The sequence below is a fragment of the Limanda limanda genome, chromosome 23, assembly GCF_963576545.1.
Source record: "Limanda limanda chromosome 23, fLimLim1.1, whole genome shotgun sequence".
NCBI classification, from domain to species: domain Eukaryota; kingdom Metazoa; phylum Chordata; class Actinopteri; order Pleuronectiformes; family Pleuronectidae; genus Limanda; species Limanda limanda.
The window spans coordinates 6142700-6165128 of NC_083658.1; the positions used below are offsets into that span (position 1 = coordinate 6142700).

Here is a 22429-nt window from a genome sequence, read left to right on the forward strand (position 1 = left end):
ATAAAAGGCGGTGACAAGCGGTCCGGGTCGGTACTGTGTCGCCGGGACTCTGTTTGGATTGAGAGATAATGAATACCCTCCATTACCGAGAAGGTTGTGTTCATAGCCAATAATCCGATATCCCTTAATCCTACTGAGCTCAGTGGGTAATTTGTTGAAACTGAACCAAGCGAAAGTAGGACAGGGGCTTGTTGTTTTCCATCGATTGCTACATAAACCTGAAATTCTACTGTTTACACAAGGGTTGCGTGTGATAGTGTGTTTTCCGTCACAGCTACAGAAAAGCTTACGTGGTCGTAGGTGTGAGAGGAAAGCGCCTGAAAGGAATCTCCAACACCCGAGTCTCACTTTCTCATGTGATAAATCTGTGCAGTTTGGCCGCAGAAGCAGAAGTAATTACCATCTTGTTGACGCGTGAGAATAAGACCTTGGGGTTTTAGGGTGGTGATGAAATACAAGCCTCATTACCGGCAGAATCAAGGTACTGGCATGGCAGTCTCTGGAACTACTTTACTTAATTCATCATAGACTAGCCAACTGTAAAGAGTCACCTCAGTGCCTGGAAGTTCAAGAGAAAAATAAAAACCTTTAATATTACTGACTCAAGTCTGCATGACATTGAGGCGTCCTACCTTAAAAGGCCAAATCCTTTCTTTTTGGTCTTCTTATCCGGATCCTCCGCAGCATTATCGGCTTTCTTCTTCCCCTTGGTCTTCTTCTCCTTCTTCTTCCCTTTGGTTTTCTTCTTGGTGTCGTCATCGGCGTCCAGGCCCTGGCGAGAGGAGCTGCTGGCGGGCGTTTCGTGACCGGAGCTCTGCTCCGACAGGTCGTCGTCTTAGAGGAAGGCAAACGTTAACAATGCATCACAGAGGTTACGGGTGGAGAGCATCTTAGTGAGAGCGCATGTATGATTCATTGTGAAGAGGAGAGATCTATACAGTGAGTGAGCTCAGGGCAGGAGGCTGAGAGGAGGAAAGTCTCTACACCCTGATGTGCTCGAGCAGCAGTTGTGTCCACTTGACATCATGGACATCAAGACAGAGGCCTTGGCTTTCTGCTACATGAGGAAATGAACGCTCCAACTGTTGTGATAATTATTTTAGATTTATTTGAGTAATATTAAGTAAACAACAATCCACTGCCATTGCTTTTCAGAGGGTTAAACTATCATTAAAAATAAAGCACATTCTGATGAGTAATTTTCCAAACACCATTCAGCATTAATTCATCACAATTCCAGCGAAGATGGAGGATTTAGATTTTCCCAACATGGGTCCACAAAGGTAGAGCATTACGAAAATATGCTGCTGTAAGATATAAAGTTGCTCTTCCCAAATTGCTGAGTGGATAAAATCATGTAGAATTTCATTAAGGTACTTAGGCTAAGCACTGTCACTTGGCAGGCCTCTGGCTCTTCTCGAGTGCCAGTGTGTTATAAAGCCTAAGGGATGAGCATTGGCAGAGCGGCGTCTCATTTAAAATGGACACAAAGTCCGGGGGAGAATTCGATATCATAGCAACAGTGTGAGCACCTGAACTATTTCTGTTTTTTTTTTAAAAAGCTGATGAAAAGTCTTACCATCCTCGGAGGGTCCGTCGTAGGACTTGTCGATGGCGTGGCGGAAGCTCTGGTTGATGCCCCGCCCACGCACCATGTGTGGGCGGGGCCGGTGGAAGGGAACCTGGGCTTGGCTGTGACTCTGCTCGGCCTCGGACACGGCCGTCTGGAGACTCTCCAGGGAGCTGGACTTCCAGAGGCCCAGGGTCGGGCCCAGTGCTCCACTGGCTGCAGGCTCTGGGAGACACAAAGGAGAAGAGAGCTGAGTGGGAGGAGGTGGACGGATGTGAGGAAGAGGACGAGAGGGAGAAGGGGAGGTTTGGAAAACGGCTTGCTGATGGAGGAGGAGGAGAAATGCTCCAAAATGATTTTATGCGCTGATAAAACGAGACAGACTGATTTGAGATTGCTACAGACTGTAATATTCCCTTGTTTAGGAGTCTGAAGTCTGTGGCCTTGATATATTTTTTTAACTGATAAAAGCATACATACATTTGTAATTACATTTTATTTATCACATTTCATCTTCATATCTTTAGGCCTGAGACTTTTTTGAAGGCTTAGATTCAATCAGCGTTTCAAACTGTGAACGATCCCATGATTGAACCCAAACAAATCAAAAACCAACTCGCCCACCCTCTCCCTGGAGGATCCAACTTTTCGTGGACTAAACTGCAAAATGGTTTCAACCCAGAAATATGAAGCGATGAAGAGAGAGAGAGAGACGGAGGGAGGGAGGGAGGCAGGGGAGAGAGAGGGTGAATAACAGGCTTGACAGAAATGGGGGAGAAAGTCAGAGACGTATAGGGGAAACATAAAGGAGGAGGAAAAGAAGCGATGAATGAGGTGGAGTGGTACAGGGACGAGTGAGGAGCGGCACAATGGGAACTGACAGGATCATGCATAAGCAGGAGAGGTGGGAGGGGTAAATGAACTGCCATCATACTGTACTCAGGTACAGAGGGGAAGAGGGGGGGAGACGGAGGAACAGGGGAGAGCGGTGGAGGCCACAGCTGATTCAGCGGGGGAGGAAAGAGCAAAGGATGCTGGGAAGATTTGAGGAAACGCGGCGCTGGAAGAGAAACGGGAAAGAAGGAGACAAGAGGAAAGAGAAGGTGTCATGCAGGCCCAGCTGTCGCCAAACTGGAACCCAGCCTACAGGAAGTGGAGGAAACTGAAAGACTCCAAGTTGGGCTTCACAATAAAACAGTGACTCGAGCTCTCGTGGAAGTTACACACAGGTTGCACAAGCTGCGTTTACTCCTCTCTGAAACTTTCCCTGTAGGGACGACTTACTTCTCCCTCTTTTTTTCTCATTTCAGACGCTTCAAAGCTCCAGAGCAGAAAGAAGAAAAAAACTGAAACTGAAGCGGCGATAGAGTTGAAGGAGGGGAAAAGCAAGCAGAGCGTCGCTGCCTTTTAAGTCCTAAATTGACTTTCTGAGAGGAAGTGGGATTTATGGGGAATAAGGGGTTATAAATAGAGAGAGGGGGGGGAGCGCTCAGGAATAAAACGCTCAATTTGAGAGGCAGGATTTGTGTCACAAATGTAATTACGGCTGTCCGGCTCGCAGCCTGATAGAATTAAGCTCCTTGCCAGCGCACTGCTGCACTATGCACGGGGAAACTGTGTGTGTGTGTGTGTGTGTGTGCGTGTGTTTGCGAAATGGGAGAATTTGGTTCAAAGTTGAAAAAAAGTCAGGATGCAGCCTGTTGAGGAAGCCGTGTGTGTGTCCTTCACCGCCTGAGAGGAGCACAATTCACTTTTTTTGCAGGAGTGTGTGTGTGTGTGTGTGTGTGTGTGTGTGTGTGTGTGTGTGTGTGTGTGGGTGTGTGGGTGTGAAAGTGCACTCATTCCATGCATGTCAGTCGGTTGAGGCTGGAGGTAAATGAATAATGAGGGTTTAATAGGATGGATGAGCGGGGGGGGGAGAGAGAGAGGTGGCCATCATCGCCAGCTCGATCCAATGGAGGGTGAAATCAGCGTTTATCACATATCGCTGCCCGCTGTGCCGGCAGATGCTCGCGCCGATCCATTCGCATCGTGTCTGCCTGATTGCCGCTGATTCAAGCCGGTGCACATATTTGACAAACAGCCAAACAGCCAAACAACGCCGGGCGCTGCCCTTCACAGCTGTGACACCCCCCCACTGCACGTCCGGCACCAATATCACAATTTGAAACTTTTTTTTTAATCACACTCGATGTTAGTGAGAAGCCGAGAGAGTTTACTTTTTGGAACAACCATCCACATGTACCAAATGTGCGATATATACTATAGAGTATTAAGTATATTTCAGTTTCTGTATCATATAAAGAAAACTTTTAGCAATATTTCCAACTTTATGTGCATCTCCGATAGAGAAAAAAATACGACTTCTCAGAAACAAAGTTGATGTAAATCGATATATGATTTGAATCGATACTGCTCTATTTATTGTGTTCAAAGTGTTTTCTTAACTGTATTCATGTATTATTTATATGTGATGCAACAACCAGGAGTACAACGTGTATTTCTGTAGTATCTTGTACAACAGAACGACAGTAACGGCTTTCCATCTATTGTATTCTCTGAGTCATTGTGTGATAAACCAGGAGTCTCCAGTGTATCTCAGATGACAAAGATCAAGGATATTGTTGAGAGAAAACTGTAAAACATAGGAAACAAATATAAAGCAACACCCATTCCACTTAATCATCAGGTGACTTGTGGGAAATGCGGTCTAAGAATGTTCTCAAGTGCCACTTGAAGCGCGCCAACGCTCAAGTATCCACAAACACAACCAGGTGCTGCACACCTGCGAGAACAGTGGAGGCTTGAATCACAACGAGGCTGCACACGCCTCTCTCTGTGTTCTGGATGTTGCTCCTGCTGCCGTGTCAGCGCCGAGCCGACGGCGCCGAACCCGTCGCCTCGGGGTCCCGCCGCGCTGACAGCCGCTGCAAGGCCTGAACACCCGCTCCGCTCCGCGCCGCTTTGCAACTTCAAGAAGTGTCGCGTTGGAAAGTGAGCGCTTCAGACGCTTGTGCGCTTGTTTCACGTGCACGCTCAAGTCGCCGGGATCAATATATTATCGACGATGATATTTTGACTCTCGAAATGTGTGTTTTCCGACAGTTGATCAAGTCTGAACAAAAATAACTCTCTAATTATTTCATCCAATTAACTACAGGAACTCAAAAATGTCCAAATTACAGGCTTTGCTACACAGGCTGAGTGTGTAGTACAAATTTAATATGACACACACACACACACTAAAACACACACTGCTAAGCCCCGTCAGCCTGTCTTACCTATTACAAAATCCAATCTATGGCGTTGTTGACACCAGACTATTAAACCTGATATTTCGAATAAAGCCGACATTGTCTCAGTAATGACATACAAAGTACACACACTTACACACAGACCCACACACACTCTTACACACACCTTGGTGCACCGCTGAACCCCCCCACCGTGTCTCTGCAGGGTCTTAACACTTACCTATCAACTGGACAACAATGTGCTCCACAGCCAGCAGCTTCGCAGCAGTCTGGCTGAAAGGTTGCCACGGTTACAAGAAAGTGCCCCCTCTCTCAGAACCGCCGGGGGTGGTGGCGGTGATGGCAGTGGTAAGGAGGAGGTGGGGGTTTGTGTGTAAGAGAGGGGTGATGGTGGGTTGCCAAGGAGACCCTTTGGCCACACACACACATGTGAGACGCAGAACCACACACACACACACACACACACACACACACACACACACACACACACACACACACACACACACACACACACACACACACACACACACACACACACACACACACACACACACACACACACACACACACACACACACACACACACACACACACACACTTTCATCTAGGATCCAATCTCAGGCCTGGCCAATAAAACCTGTGGCCGTTGTTCTGGAAACCAGTAAAACAGGCCCTGACCTGCACTCTACTATAAAAAAACACACACACACACACATAAACACACACACACACACATATACACATGCTACACACACACACACACACACACACACCTGTAACAGAAAGCCTGATCTCAGTGTTAATACAGCCCACTAAAGGTTATTGAATTGAATCCACCGGAAGCAATAAACAAACCGCCGCGGGGCATAAAACGGCCTCTTCCTGTGTTAACGCTGATCCAATAAAGCTTATTTCATTCAAAAAGGAGCCGTAAATAATATTGAATTACACCAGATATTAACGACCCTCTCTGAGTAAATGTTTACAACTGGTTATAAGCTCTTTTTACAGCTCAGAGGGGCGGAGGGAGAACACAGCGGTCGCCCGTGACGCCCGTGTTCACGGCGTCGCCTCGGATTAAACGGACTGAACGGGCGACTTGGAAGCTTGAAACCTGTCGTGACGCGGAAGAGGAGGAGAGAGAAAAGCATGAAGAGGGTGTCAGCCGGAGAGAATGAGGATTGGAGTATTATGAATAGACCTGAACCAACAGCACGGTAACTTTTCTACTTCTCTTCACCCTGATCCTCAAATATCTTTAGAATAAACCAAAGAAATTCCCACTTAGATCATTCACATACAAAGCTCCCCCTGATTGAAATAGTTCCCCTTTAGTTTTTGAGAGTCATCACCTCTTCACGTTGCCTTGGGGCCTTCTCTATTTTCTCATCTTGAATCAACCTGTCTAGTCTTTTCATCTACGTCTCTGTCATTAACTATGATTTGTGGTTTGCTGTGTTTCTGTATTCCAAGTGTACCTAGTGCAGTTCTTAATATTGTATTTGTAGTTTAGTTTTAGAAAACATAACTAAGGCAGGAGTAATCATCGTGTCATTTGTTGGGAACTATTTTTCCTGTGAGGATTAATGCGTATTTAAGTTCACCAGTGAGTATTTACAGCACTGGGACAGCACATGTGGACTGGAAATAAACTCCAGCGCCCAAGGTCATGGTAATGAAGGAAAATGATCCAGTGTATCGGCTCACTGATGTGTGTTTAATAGTCCTTTTGACACTGAGCAATAATCTGCATCAGGCTTTCTGCTCTACATTTAAAAGTACAATGATTTCAAAAATGTAAAAAATCTGCAGCCTCACTCCTTTTAATGATGTTTCGGCGCCGCTGCCACTTCCCATCACATGACACGGCCGACTTCGAACCGAATCACCTCAGACGACTGTACGTCCAGCTCGAGCAAATCGAATTCATGTTACGGCCAATCAAACCTCCACTCCAATTAGAGACCTGTCCAATCACTGGGCCTCCCTCCGTCGCTGTGTGAGCGCTCTCCGCTCCGTCAGACGGCCGAGGACGGGGGCCCTTCCCTGGCAGTAATTGTGTTAAGCTGTTTAGATGTATGAGGGGACGGGGGACGTATGGGCCGTATGTATTTAGCCTCCGACTAGATGAATGGCTTCAAAACCTGGACGGGACTTAAAAGGCCATTTCATAATTACTGCTTACCTCCACTGGACTGCAGCGGGCCGGCAGGGGCGGAGTGCGGGCCAGGCAGATAAAAGTGCTTGTTTAAATTTAGACACAGAGATACCAACACCTGTATGATAATATAATTCACCGACTTCTATACCATCTGTTTGATTTAGTGCATTTTATATCTCTCAGTATGGTTATTATGGTCCTGCCGTGGCATGACACCGTAAATTGCAGCGTTTCCCAACAACGCCTGACATGAAATTGGAGCTTTTTGCAGATGTCAAGGGAAAAAAGAAAATCTGCATGTTCGTCTAACAGCCGAGGTCTCGTGAGTCGTCCTAAATTAGAGGTTTTTACGGGGGAGAAAAGTTTGGACCCGACCCGACAGTGACCCCTGGAATAAGGAGGATAATTAGACCGGATCCAGCAGCGTGAGGCGCCGGCGGCTGATGAGCAGCGATGTCTTACCTCCAAAGCAACATCTTTCGGGGAGGGCATCCTGGTGGCCTGACACCGAGAGGTTGTCAAGTAATTGCGACATCGTCTGTACGAGTGTGGATTCACGTCTCGACCTTCTCACCCTCTCGTATTTCTTCCTACTTCTCCACTAACAGTTGTGGAAATGCTCAAAAATATGTTTTAACTAGAGGAGCAATCAGCGGAGTGCAAACCTCTGCCAATGCCAAACAGTCGCCCCTCAGGATTTATAATTGCATCTGCACCCAATTGCAAACACTCATTAATATTAAACCCTTAAATATGCCTGAATTTTCTTCTCATCTAGATCCATGAATTATTCCTTGAGAAATTGGTGAAAATCAAAAGACAAGAAACCTGGATCCACAACCGCTGGATTCTGCCCTGACCCACACAGCATCCATCCACCAGGTTTCATGGTAATCCATCTGGCAGCTTTTGTGTTGTGCTGCCAACTAACAGACAAACGCCGCAGCCAGAAACATAACCTCCTTGGAAGAGATAATAAAAGATGACAGTTTTCATCCCTCCTTCAATTTGACCAGAGAGAAACATGACGGCGTAAAGGGACCAACACGATAATCTGGTCCCATTAAATCTAGAGGTAGAATTAACTGTCTTCCATTTAACCCATATAAGGTTTTCATTCATCGCTTTTTCTGTACCAGCAGATCTGGCAACAAGGTGACTTTCAACGAAAATCAAAAAATATAAAACAGAAGCAAAGAACTGAAGGAAACAGAAAGTGAGACGGCACGAGAGGAGCAGCCAATGAGAGCCAGAGTTAGACTGCACCCGGACAAAAGAAGGGAAAACAAAGCCGATGCTCCAGCGGCTGGCGGGACGCCGGTGGTGGTGTATTTTTTAAAGTCTCATCGTGCGGAGAAGGAACAACGGGGACTAATGGGCACGGGGGGGGGGGGCGGCACCGGTGGCTGTGCTGCCGGGCGAGCCGTTAACCAGGCGACACTAAAGATCCTGGCAAACTGGAAACAAACAAACGGGAAGGCTAAAAATAAACCATACAAACACAAACTGCAGCAAGAGCCAACAGCACCAGAATTGCACAGATTCAATGCATGTGTGTGTTTGTCCACGTGTGTTTGCGTGTTGTGTACATGCATGTAGTGTGTGTGTGTGTGTGTGTGTGATAAGTGTGAGAGCTGCTGGACCAACTCCCAGGTGTGTTGTAAGAGGGCAGCCTGCCGCCGAGGGACATGTAAGACTCTAAGGGAGAGAAATGGAGGGATGAATGAAGGGATATGTGTACATTACTCTTTTGGCTGTCTGCAGGGTGTTCACACACACACACACACACACACACACACACACACACACACACACACACACACACACACACACACACACACACACACACACACACACACACACACACACACACACACACACACACACACACACACACACACACACACACACACACACACACACACACACACTCACACTCACACTGAAGCTGGAGGAGATGCTGGCCTGAGTCTGACTCTTGGTGGAGGAAACTAAGAGATTGGAGCATGTTCACCGTAATAGGCTGCATAAGCCTGAGAGAGAGAGCGAGAGAGTGCGTGAGAAAGAGAGAGAGAGGGAGAGAGAGAGAGAGAGAGAAGGAGAGAAAGATGACAATAATAGAGGCAGCGAGCGAGAGAGTGAAAAAGGATCAGCCTGTTGAGAGAGAGGAGAATGAAAGTGATCATAAAGAGAGAACCGGATGTGGCAGAGGAGGAGGAGAAGGAGGGAAGAGGGGGGAGGAAGAAAAGGGGGATGAAGACGTTGGGATTGGGAGGAAACTGAAAATGGGGACGAGAGCGGGAGACGGAATAATCAGGGGAGAAGTGGGAAAGCAAGAGAGAGGAGGAGGAGGGGGGGAGAAAAAAACTAAAAGCTCTATTGAAGATGGGAAATCTTAAAGAGTGGAGAATCGAGAGAGAGAGAGAGAGGGGGACAGTTTGAGTAAGTGACGGAGGGAGAGAGAGAGAGGGAGTTAGAGGAGTGAAGCGCTCCTCGACGCGGCTCGAGCCAGAGAGAAAAAAGGGTTTTATCCAGATTAAAGAAGCCAGGCAGGCCTCTTAAGACCATCCGCCTAATGAAATATGTCAAAGCCCATAAAGAAACACTGAGGCCATTTAGGAAAGGAGGATGGCGAGGAGGAGGAGGAGGAGGGAGGGGGGGGCCGTGCAGGAAGCTCGGGCAAACTCGCGGCGTCAGCGAAAAATGAAAAACACGCAAAAGCCCCTGTCAATACGCATTAGCTAAGACGTCAGAGCGGAGAGGGAGGGAGATGGAAAAAAGGAGAAGAAGAAGAAAGGGAAGAGGAGGAGGGAGAAGAGAAGAACGGTGCAGCGGAGGAGTGGATTGCTTTATTTATCATGGGGAGGGGGGGGAAGGAGGGCGTAGGTGGAGCTATTGTTGGAATGCTGAGTACAGGGGGATTCGAGGTCAGCGGCGGTGCTCGGGGAAATTTGTATTCCGCCGGCAACAGGCGGAGAGAGTCGGGCGGTGCAGGTGGAGTCAAGAGCTCGGACTCGTCACCGGCTCCTTCTCCGTCACTTCGGGACAAAACACAGAACTGGGGCAGTTAAAACCCGGACTTCTGCAGCAACACTGTGATTTACTGTATATTCATATGCACGTAGTGATGCCCAGAACAACCTAACAGCAGCCGGAGCCAGAGGAGCAGCTAAATCTGACTCAGTGGAAACTCTGATGGAAAACTGGTGCTGCTCGACCACAGCTCATACTCGTGCCTCATACTGGTGCATCATACTGGTGCTTAGGGTTGCAAAATTCCGGGAATATTCAAAGTTGGAAACTTTCCATGGGAATTAACGGGAATTAACGGGAATATACGGGAATTAACGGGAATTAACTGGAAATGTTGTGGGTAATTTATACTAACTGTATTTACCTTGTCATATACAGACATAAATATAAACATTTTGTTGTGTCATATACTGATTTGAGCCCTGAGGAAACTTTGGGCACTTGACTATATGCTTCTGCATCGTTGTGTCATTCTTAACATAGGTCTTTGCACAGTATTTGCAAATGTACACAGCCTTTCCTTCTACATTGGATGGGGTGAAATGTCTCCACACATGAGAGAGTGCACGTGGCATTGTTCTGTAGAATAAGATGAGAAAAAAGTTTGTAAAAAAACACTAATGCAATGCCAGAGATATAAATAGTTAGACAAACAATTGCAATCGTCTGTAAACATATTTTATAATTGATGGATAAATTAATGGACATAGGCTAGATGAACAGATGAACAATCCTCAATCAGCAAGCTAATATATTTTCCCCAGTAATATCATCGAAACTTACCTGACTAGTCCTGCACACTACAGCAGGCCTCTATAGCCCTGCTGTAGAGTGAAGGATGCTGGGAGTTATCTGTGCATGTGATGGAAGAATGCACAGTGGAGGGTTGAAACTCAACGTGCAGCGTGTGCTGCATTCCATACATCTTTGAAATAGAGTTTTGAATGATGTTTTTATTGCTCAGCGTTTAATTTGCATAGTTTCATACTGGTGCCTCATACTGGTGTGGACGAGAAACAATAACTCTTTTTCCTCTATCACTGATTTCTTTAGTCTGATTTGAGAGATGAAACTTAAATTATCCCTGTGGAAAAAATCCCTTTAATGTGTTATTTGATAGATAAGAAATTGATCTGTCTTTCTGTTGCTTTCAAATTTTTCCTCATGTTTTGTAAACGTTATACAGAAACACAGAAATCAAATAATACATATATGTATATATTTATATATAAACAGACGTGACATCACTCGTGTGGAAAAAGCCATAACTCACAATCTGCATCACTTATGGAGTTCAGAGCTTATTTTACCGTTGAAGCTTTAATTATCATCACAGTGAGCATGAGGGATGCTCGACCCCTCCCCCCCCCCCTTCTGTACAGTGGATCCCTTAATGGATTTTCTCATCAATCTCATTACTTCAGTCATTACAAGCCGTTGCTTTTAGTTGCCACTTCAGTCCCCGCCTTGCTCTGATGTATGTGAAGCAATTTGCTGCACATTTATCCATTCATCGCTGAAATTGGTGTAAACGAAAAGTATAGCGGCGCAGTGCTGCTCTAATTAAAGGGCAATATTTTTTTTTTTTATTAATGAACATCTTTTTCATGCGCTGAACATGAGAAGAATGTCCTTGTCAAGTTACGATGAGATAATTGCCGGTGGTTTTGTGGTTTATTAAACTTTATTAAACGTGTATTTTCTCTATGAACCACGGCACTGTAAAGCCCTCGGTGAAAGACAACTGACTTTATATTTTACCTTTAACCGGACGTATCTCAAATAAAACAAAGTAGAGTCGACGTAGAGAAATAACCGAAGGTGGGGACTCCATTGTAATGCAGTGTGGCCGCTGTCAGCCGGGTGAGGATGGAGCACTGGGGGCCTGCTGACCCGGGCGGCGATAAAGCAGCGAGAGCTCGGACGCTAAGTGCTTCACAACTCAACTGTGTCAGGCGGGAAAGCCGAGGAAGGAGTGGGAGGCGGGAAAAAAAAGAGATAAAGAAATGTTTGTGCACAGATGGGAGGAAAATGGAGGAAACGAGAACCTTCACGTTCTGGGTTAAGGAGAGCGGAGGAGGAGAGAGGAGGGTCAGAAACAAAGGAGGAGTGTTTTCTCTGCGTGTGTGCACGTGTGTTTTAATTATATATCCAACACTCACTGTTCCTCTGCCCGTGGGAGCCCATGTTGCTCTCATCAGCAACTGGAACACAAGAGACACACAGGAAACAGAGTGTTATTACATTCCATACATGCAGAGCAGAATATGCATCGTTCCAGAGGCTTTGTGTGGTTTTTCCTAAACGGCCACGCTGGTGTCTCTCGCTGCCGGCACGTACATTTCAAATGACTCCCTGCAGAAGTATCACACAGAGAGAAAAGAGGCGAGGCAAGAAATGTGTGGGACTGAGGGAGGAAATGAAAAAAGCAGCAGAAATATAAGAGAAACCAGAAGAAAGAAGGATATTATGACTGTGGGAGAGTAGATAGAGGTGAGGCAGAGAGAGAAATAATAAAGAGGGGGAGAAGAAAACAAGAAGAAACCCCCTCCCCGACCCAAACACCCCCGCCCGCCGCCGCCCACCTAATCTAACTACACAGGATTGCAATCGGCCAGCGGCAGCCGCCACAGGCAGTGCACCATGGGATAGAATAATAGGTTTTCATTACGCTGCGATTTCTCTTAAATAATCCTTTTCATTTTTTATGAGGTCAATTTTCCCGGGCAGACAGAGGAGAAAATGAGAGGAAGGGAGGGAGAAAAAGTGATGAACAGAGGTGAGCGGGTTTAAGAAGCGACAGATGTGAGGCGAAGGCGAGAAGGTGTGTGTTTTGGAAAAAAACTAAAATCAGCGAAAGCTCAAAATCAAAAGAGGTGGCTTCACAAAACTCTGCCGCCTCTGCAGCGGCGAGGAGGCAGAGATACCTTTTCCCGTGCACGTGTGCCAGATGAAATAAAAAACACAAGTGCGTTCAAAGTTTGGAGAAAGAGCTATTCCCGGCCACATGACCCTGCCAAATAATAAAAGCTTCCTTCTTTCTGTGGAGGGAAGATAAAAGTCTGGATGTTCGGCAGCCAAGTCTCCTGCCACAGCGGAGGAGCTAAAAATGTAAAAATCCCTCTTTTAACCTCCAGTCAGCTTCCTTAAAGAGTCTTGTATTATTCATTCTATCACGGGATAACTTCACTTCATAGCACAGCTTCAGATCAAGGCCCTTGGGCTGTGGTTAAGGTATGTCGTTCCATTTATTGTTTTTAGGCACATTATAATGCTATTTTACGATGGAAATGACGATATTTAAGAAGGAAAAATTCGCAGACTTGGGGAATAATGTCCGATTGTTCTGAGACGGATGTAAAACAACCTCAGTTCACCACGACCAAACATTCCCTCTGTAAGGGAAATATAACAGTTGGCCATAACATAATCATGTTTATTTCCCCTTTGATTGATCATGCTGTTTCCTGTTGAACTGAATGAATCTTGGCCTGATTTCTTTAACTTGGCATTGTTGTGTTCATGTGATCAGAAGATCTCTACCTTTGACATTGTAGTAAACCTCAACCAGAGTGGGAGGGGTTAGCCAAGTGTATAAAGACAAAGAAGTGTTTCCTATCTGGGTGCATATTACAAACTAAACTTTGCGGTGTGCACCATGCTCTGAGCATTGAAGTGTGTGACAATACTGTAAGAGAATTGTGTCTCGTTTCCTCGTTGCTAAGGTGGGATTGAAGAAATTGCCACGACACCTCCTCCACAAAAAGAGACAAAATCTGTGTGGTTGTTTCTTCAGAAAAGACTCAGTCTCCTGAACAATACTTTCAAAGTCCTGTGAATTATGAGGATGTGGAGCTAATGAGGCGAAAGGTGACCCTCCACATTCCTTATTCCATGCAGGAGACAGAACGACTTATTCTCCTAATATTACGACTTCATCCTCATAAATGTGCAACTTCTTCCTCATAGGATTAAGTGGCTATAAGAAGAAATGATTCCAGGGGAAAGAAACTTCTCTCTGTGAGGCGACACGTTAAATCAAATTACAAGAAGTGGGAGATGTGCTTACAAAAATAAAACATGTTTGTGACTAAGCTCCAGTGGAAGGCGCCACACATATCTAACGACTCGCTTTTTTGTATTTAAATTCCGCCTCAGTCGTCGCACAGCAAATAACTTAGACAGCAGAAAGTAACGTATGGGCTCCACGTCTCCTAAAAGGTTCGATGATTCACTGCACTTTGAGCAACTTAAAGCAAATCCATACAGAGCCTTTTCCAAAGCAGCTTTTTACACTGATAAAAGCATTAGTTTCCATCTATTGCTTATTCGGGGAGGAGAGAAAGACTTGCTACTTGCTGAATCACTGTCAGGCTCGTTTGAAAAAAGTTCTATGTTATAGTGTCTTATTCTGTGTTTTACCTTTTTGTAAAATAACCTTCTGTCTGACGCTTTCAGGGGCTTTACAAAAAAAGAAAGAAACAGATTTATTATTCCTGGATTCGTTGGAAGAAATCCACACCACTTTGCTCCGGCGGAGAAAATTCATGTTTTTGTGCAGATGTAGTGTCGGTGACTCTGCTATTCATCCTTCCATGGGCAGCTAGAGTGTGTGTCTGTGTGTGTGAGGGCTTCTCTCTGTGAACCAAAGCTCAGAGTCAACACTCGGTATTTGCCGAGGCGTCCAAGGTCAATAACAGCAGCTCACCTCTTTCTGCCAAGCGGTGTTTAATAAGAGCGACCCTGCTCGGCTTCACCGCGAAAGCTCGGTTACACGCGATCGTAAAGAACTGACGCGTGGGGAACTCTCCGGGGTGCAGAGAGAAAAGGAAGCCACTGGGCTCTTTAAGTACAAATTGTGTTGACACGGTCAGCGTGTGTGTGTTCAAGGTCGTAGCACCTGTACACGCCCACTCAAACAAGCCGCTTTCAGTCATGAACTCAATGCAAAATGGAGTTTGTCTTTCCATGTGAAGAACGCAGCAGGAGATTGTCCGGGTCAAACGCAGTTCACTACAGAAGGAAAATGGCAAAATTGGCGTCGGCCCTAGTCGCCAAAAGCTCTCGAGTCTCGACATATCTTCTTATATCTTCTTCTTTTCCATTCTCACTTTTCCATTTTACTAGAGGGCTGGTATGGCAATTTGCGGGAAACTAATGTCTCACACATTTACGTTCTCAGATACCGAAAGTTTCAGGAAAACTTCCAGACTTCAGAGCATGTCAGAGAGCAGCTGGACACACACAGAACTCTCATTTCTGAGCCCTCTGGAAGGGGGGGGGGGGTGGACTCAGACCCAGAGAGATTGCATAAAAAACAAACAGATTGAAATAGAGGATGGGCAGAGATGGAGACAGAGGCGAAGTGTATTGGAGTGGGTCCTCAGTGGGATAGAGCAGAGAGAGGGTGTGTGGGTGTGTGTTTGTATGTGTGTGTGTGTGTGTGTGTGTGTGTGTGTGTGTGTGTGTGTGTGTGTCTGTGTGTGTGTGTTTGTGTGTCTGCAGACCACCCTTGTCCCGAATGAAAGCCAATCAGCCTGTGGTGGCAGAGGCGTGTGCTGCAGGAGAGAGAGCCCATCCAGTGAACCTAATGAACCGGGATTGGAAATCAGAGCGAGAGACGGATAGAGGGATGGGAGAGCGAGAGGAACCAACTCACGGGGGAGAAAAGACGGAGGGAAGTGGAAACAGCGGAGACGAGAGGAAAAAAAAACATTGCACTGATGTCGCCCGGACAACAGGAATAACAAGAATACTGGAAGCATCAGAGAGAAGGGGAAGATGAAAAGATTGGAGAGGCAGACAGAGAAACAGAGGGTCGGCTCGGGTTAATACGAGGAAATAAGTCCTTTCGTTCTCACCTACCACACACACACACACACACACACACACACACACACACACACACACACACAAACACACACGCCATGAGATTGCAGACCCGGCGCCCTTCATTCGCACACGCAGACGTGTTCATCCAGTGCGCTGGAAAGCCCCCCCGGGTTTAAGAGTTCAGGGGGTCAAATCCCCTCGGGCCGGGGGGGATAATGGGAGACGGCCACATATCACAACAAAGAAAAGTACTGATAAGACGCATGTGATCACTGGTGTGTGTCTGGGTGCGTGATTAGACTCGTGCGTTTGGCCGGGTGGTGTCGAGTGAGACGACAATGGGTTTTGCAGGAGAACTAACTTCCTGGCTTATGAGGTGGTGGTGGTGGTGGTGGTGGTGGGGGGGGTTTGTGTGTGTGTGAGCTCACCCATGTCCATGCTCTTGGACGCTCTGTTGCGAGGCGCGTTGTCCCGGTCGTTAGCCAGGTCGGCGTAGAAATCCGCCGTCCGAGACTCGCTGCGAAAACACAACAACGACTTAGAAACCAGTCGATTCATCGATCAGCGTTTTACGAAAAAAGACAAAAAGGGTCTTTCAGTGGTTCAGTCGGTTACATCACCTAAACAAGTAAATCAAATTTAAATTCACAAACACAGAATCATTGGATTTCCTGTTTCCCAGATGGTGTGATTCTGTGGAACAATAGCTCGTTCTGTCTCCGAGCTGCCAGACTCTGACTCGGACCACATGAGGATATTTTGTACAAACACATCTCAGATTTTCAGAGGTATTTATTCAGGAGAGTGTTGACAGAACTCTGTGTTTATCGACTTTACACCAACTCCTTCAGTATCTTTCCTCACAGGATCCTAAACGCTCAGGAGCTGAGAGACGAGACTTCGGGTTTCAGATTTGATTCGGTCAAGTTTTTAAATTGCAGATGCTTGAAATTGGGGAAAACTTCCGGTTTTGGGTTCGGACAGAAAATGCTGCTGATAAAGTAAAGCTGAAGCCTGGAGAAGAAAGAGTGTGCAACGCTTAAAATGTCATTAAATCAACTGTTTCATTATTTTAATGGATTAAAAGTTTAAAACCAAATCTCATCAACGACCATGTTTGATAACAGCATCATCAGCGTCTCAACACCTAATGAGGCTCGTATTAAAAGATTGTTCGGTGCAAACGGAGGCTGCAGGAAACTAACGGAAGTATCATGGCTTTCATACGAATTTATACAAGTACACCATCATCATCATTACTTATGCATAACGCAAATAGGCTGCTGCAATTAGAGCGTATAGTCTAAATAATGCATGTGCGTTGTAATTCGGTGTAATGATTCTTCTTTATCTCATAACACAGCGCCCCCCGAATTAAGAGAGCCATTAGAATATAATAACTCCGGCCGTGCGCGTGGTTTTAATAAAGTGCTGATGGCGGCACACTCCACTGTAGGTTGTGTGGTGGTGGTGGTGGTGTGTGTGTGGGGGGGGTACCTGTGGTGTGGAGGAGTTCGTGGCAGGTCCCGGTTCATCTCCTCCACGGCGCCGGGGGAAGGAGGCGGGGGGAAGTCTCTCTCCGGCTCCTCGTCCTCGTTGCCGTAGTGACCGTAGCTGCCGTTGGTGGCCGCGGCGGGATACGGTGCTGAGGAGAATAAAAAACAATTATTCAGACGCAGGGAAATAAACAAAAAGATGAAATCAAAGTTGTGGTTGTGTTTGTTAATTTTAACATTTTTATTTTTTTGTTTGTCATCGTTTGCCTTGATTTTTTGCTTATTACAATATCAAACATTAAGGAGCCTGGAGGGAATGAAAGCTAAATAAAGACCTTGATATCTAGTCACAAATCTTTTTTACTTCTTAATAATATTTCTTATTGATATTGATCAGTTGTGACAGGACACCACACACACATATACACACAGTCCTCAGACACACAGGAAGTGAGCTCGGCCTTCGATTGTGGATCAATACAGTCAAATATCATAATCCATCAGGGTACAGATAGACCCCCCCAAGGCCAAAATCAAATACACACACGTAAATAAACAGCCTATTTACAATGCACAATTATATACAATGAAGACACAAACAAACGAAAAATTGAATTTCCATCCAAAAGCCTTATTCCGACTTCAAGTCTTCCTCTAGCATTTCCATAAACTGCAAATCTCACGAGTGCATCGTTTCCCCACTCTAACGCCTTTGTGCCGAACGCCCCCCCCCCCTCACCCTCCTCCTCCATACAAAAACGACTGTAACTGTACTGCCACTCCAGTCTGATGGAGAGCCTCGGCGAGAGAAGCATCTCCCTGCATCCCAGGGGGTGACGGGAGGAGGGGGGAGAGACGCAGGAGAGAGATAAAGAATGAATTTAAAACAGTTTGTTAGTCTTCTTTATTCTCTCTCTCTCTCTCTCTCTTTAACTCAACAGCACGCGCGCTGCATTATATCCCCCGTATGCAAATCGGGAGCCCGCTAAGAAGCCGTTTCATCAGCGTAATGATTCCAAGGTCAGATCCTCTGCACATGAAAAGCGAGCGTGGCATCCGGAAAAACATAGTTAATGACTTGCCTCTCTCCGGCTATAAATATGCAGTGGCAGGAGATATAGAGACAGAGCTGGGAGGAGATGTGACAAGTTAGTTACACTCTGCGCTGTAAGAAGCTCGGAGTGGCTGCTGCCATGACCACAAAGGAACTCAGACTCCCTCCCTTGTGGAGGAGCCAAGTTTCAGTCTACAAACTGGAGATTTATTTTCCAAACTGGAATGAGGTCCACGTGACTTTTGACCAGTGGAATCTAATGAGAAAACATCCAGGCTATGAGGACGTGTGAGGGAGAAGCCGAACGTGGACCGATGATGTAAAGACCGGCTTGTGAGGTCTTCAGAATCAGAATCAGAATCAGAAGTATTTTATTGCCAAGTACGTTTACACATACAAGGAATTTGCTCATACAATGAACATAGAAACATTAAAAAACGCAATAAATACAACATACATGGGAGAGCAATAAAAAGATAGGAAACCAGTATATATCTACTCACTGTATACTTCTTATTTACTCACTTTTTACCCATGTTTATACAAAGTAATTTATTTTGACATAAACGTTTCTGAATATAAATATTTAAAAGATAAAAGATATAAAAAGTGAAGTAAAAAGTCTAATGCTAAATGCAAAACAGTGAACAGTGTCTTATCCTTCAGGATGTGAGACACAGCTATCGTGTTCACAGGAGCTATAGTGTCATGCAATGCAGAGGTTACACACACACACACACACACACACACGTATATAAGCAAACACACTGTGTACACACTCCGTCGCAGATAACACAAACACTCAGAGCCTGGTGTTGACGATCTGACAGTTCAAACGGACAAACATCGCTCTTGTTGTGGAGTGTGTGTGTTTGTGTGTGTATGTGTGTGTCTGTGTCGTCCTCACCACTCCCGGAGCTGCCGTGGGTGTAGTTGTTGGTCGCCATGTGACCACTGGAGTTCACGGTGGGCTTCTGGTAGGCGTCGTTGGGCCACAGCTCCTGTCGACACAGAATTCAGAGGAGGGGGGTAATGAGGATTTTATTAAAAAACTCCAAACCCAGTCATACTTGTGAGTTATGAAAAATTGATGATGTCGCCTCGCATATCAGAAGATTAGAGTTATTTCTGTTATTACCCAGTAGGATTGGACTAATGCCTTTTTTATTTAATTTGCTCAGCCCCGGAGCAAAGTGACACCGAAACCCACCGAGGAGTTTGATGCAATTTCATCCGTGTTCCCTTCATGATCACGGTGATTTACCAGAGGAGGAAAGACAGAATGGAGCCGTGAAGCAGCATCAGTGCATCGTGGACCCGGAGAGAAAGAAATCCAGCTCACAGCAGCTTCAAATCTCACAAACTCACATTGCTTTTTATGAATGTTGTACATTTCACTATTTTTTATTACCTGCACTAAAGAAGTTATATTTCCACTCCTGTACCTTTGTTTATTTTCAGCAGGATTGTGCAAAAAGTACTGGATGTACTTCCATGTAACTTGTTGGGAGGATGGGACGTGACCCAAGAAGAACCCGTTACGTTTTGGCGTAGATGCCAACAACGGTACGGATCCAGAATTATTTTTGGCACTTTCTTTAACATCGTGAGATTTTCACCAATTTCCCAGGAAGTAATAAACTGATCTTGAGGTGCAGCTTGATTGGATCTAAGGGTGTTGCCGCAATCAGTGCTGCATCCTGGGAGATTTATTCAGCACTAATATTAGAAGGTAACTTCATTTATTTCTGTGGGCTGGAGCAAATTGCCGTTTTGTCCCACCCACTGTGCTTCTCCTGTGCGAAGGAAGAAGTAGGGTTTGACATTGATTTTGTAAAAGACCAATGTTACATCCTGCAAGCAGTGAAGTAACATTCACCTCAGAGAGCGAAGTGGGAGCCGAGGAAACACGAGCACATCTGAGACAAACCTCTGAGCCAAACCTCTGAGGGTTTTCAACCAGCAGCTTGAGCAATGAACATTAAAAAATAAATCACAATATATGGAAGATGATCATAACTGAGACAGAAATGTGTCATGTGTCCTGACTTTTTAAAGATCAAATCGACAGTTTTACTCAGGGAGCTGGAAATATTTATATATAAATATCTATATATAATGTGGATTAGATATGAACAAGAAAATCTAAACATATATAGTGATAGATTTTCTCTTTGTCGCCTTTGGCAACCTTTGTGAGAAAAACTGTTTGGTTCTCTTCATGCGCACGAGTGAAAACACAGTAATTAAGATAATCCTGAGAGCACTGACAGGCATGTTATCGAACAGCCATCCAGCACTACAAAGGACCCCCCCCTACACACACACACAGACACACACACACAGATGGAGATAGGGACTGGCAGTGCATGGTGGGAATCGGCGCTGGTGCAGGATGAAAGAAGCCTTTTCTGGTCAAAGAGATAGGGGCTACAGCTGTCACACACACACACACACACAGCAGACACACACACCTACAACACACACTTATTTAGAAAACCCTAAGACACTGTGTGTAGTAATGAAAGGTGTAGATCCAGAGCTTTCTCACTTCAAAGCTCGGGGATGGGTGTCTTCACAGTGTCATGGCGTCCCTCGGGTGTCATTAGCACCAGCCACACATCTGATATGACACCGCATCACAGCTGTCAGTCACTTATTTATATATATTTGTACGCAAATGCCTGACAGCTCTGCTCCATATGCCGCTGACATACATCGGATAATAGCCCGCATCCATCCATCTATCCGTCCCTTCATCCCTTCATCCGTCCGTCCCTCAGTCTCGCCTCAGGCTTTTAAAGCAGCCCGGCAGACAGGCAGTCAGATATCTTAATCCCACAACAATACAGAAACTGGGATTGTGTGTGTGTGTGTGTGTCTGGAGGGGGGGTGGGTCCATCTATCTAGCCAGCACCCACCTACAGCTGCATACAATAGGATCCTGAGAGGCTTAGCTCTGCCTCACCCAGATGTGTCACCCACCCCTCCCGTCCACAGATCACTCATCGAAGGGGCACAGATAACATTTCTTTCTCTCTTTCCTATAGTTTTTCTCTCATTAATCTCATTAACGGTCATTTACCTGATGAGTACGTCACACTGGACTGATCAGAACGACAAATAAAGTTTGATTGACTTCAGGATAAAGGGGTAATAACTGATATTCAAGCCGTCCCTGTTTGATGCCATGATTATGTCTCATTAGGGACAGACGAGGACAGGAGGAGAAGACAAGCGGCTGTTATCTCCTTTTACGGCAAAACCTTTGGAAGTGTTCAAACTTTGGACATAAAACATGAAAATGTGACTTCATATCGGCAGAGAAATAGATATTTTTACTCTGCAGATCAGGAAAACTTCATAAACACACTTAAATATTTTTCATCTCCTATGGGGAATGAGTAAGGGACAGTTTCTCTTATAATCACAGTGAGAATAACTAGGAAATAAACTGTGATATCTTCATGTATTTAAAATGAATAGATATATATTCATTAAATATTTCAAGATGAATGGGGTATTTTTCTGTTTAGGATTCCAGGTTAAAGCGTTTGGCCCTAATGAAAAGCCGGCTACAGAGACAAGAGAGGCTGAGGGGCTCTGGGAGCTTTACTTCAGGGAGCGCTTGTTTTATCACACTGCCCCACGGTGTCAGCAGCCTGGCGGTTTGTTGATGAGAGGGAGGCCTATGCAGATACAGGCTGAACTCTGAACTGGGTTTAAAAGCATTCATCTGCCGGCTCTGATGCCGAAAACAGAGAGAAGCACTGATGGGAGCGGAGTGCTGAAGAGATGGAAATGTCACAAAGGGGCGGGGGGGTCAGCGGGAGTCAACCCACTCACCCTCCTATTTTTATTCCCTCTTTTATGCGATCGCACATTATCGTCGAGCTTTAACTGCTGTGAAACATCTTTATGTGGCGTTTGAAATAATCAGTCATGGTTGGATGTGGAGCTGAATGGAGACGCTCGGCTCAGAAGCGGCTGTTTCTCACCATCGGCCCGGTTTGATACCTCCATCGCTCT

General features: G+C 45.6%; 1 protein-coding gene across 1 annotated transcript in view; it reads right to left on the reverse strand.

Moving 5' to 3' along the window:
* pard3ba (par-3 family cell polarity regulator beta a) overlaps positions 1-22429 on the reverse strand; it is a 136603-nt gene that overhangs the window by 53581 nt on the left and 60593 nt on the right. Inside the window, exons 14-19 of the mRNA XM_061067263.1 lie at positions 19308-19401; positions 17348-17495; positions 16279-16367; positions 12181-12222; positions 1580-1795; positions 633-834 (exon numbers count right to left, since the gene is read on the reverse strand). Of these exons, the coding sequence (XP_060923246.1) occupies positions 633-834; positions 1580-1795; positions 12181-12222; positions 16279-16367; positions 17348-17495; positions 19308-19401 (791 nt within the window). The remainder of the gene's footprint in view (positions 1-632; positions 835-1579; positions 1796-12180; positions 12223-16278; positions 16368-17347; positions 17496-19307; positions 19402-22429) is intronic.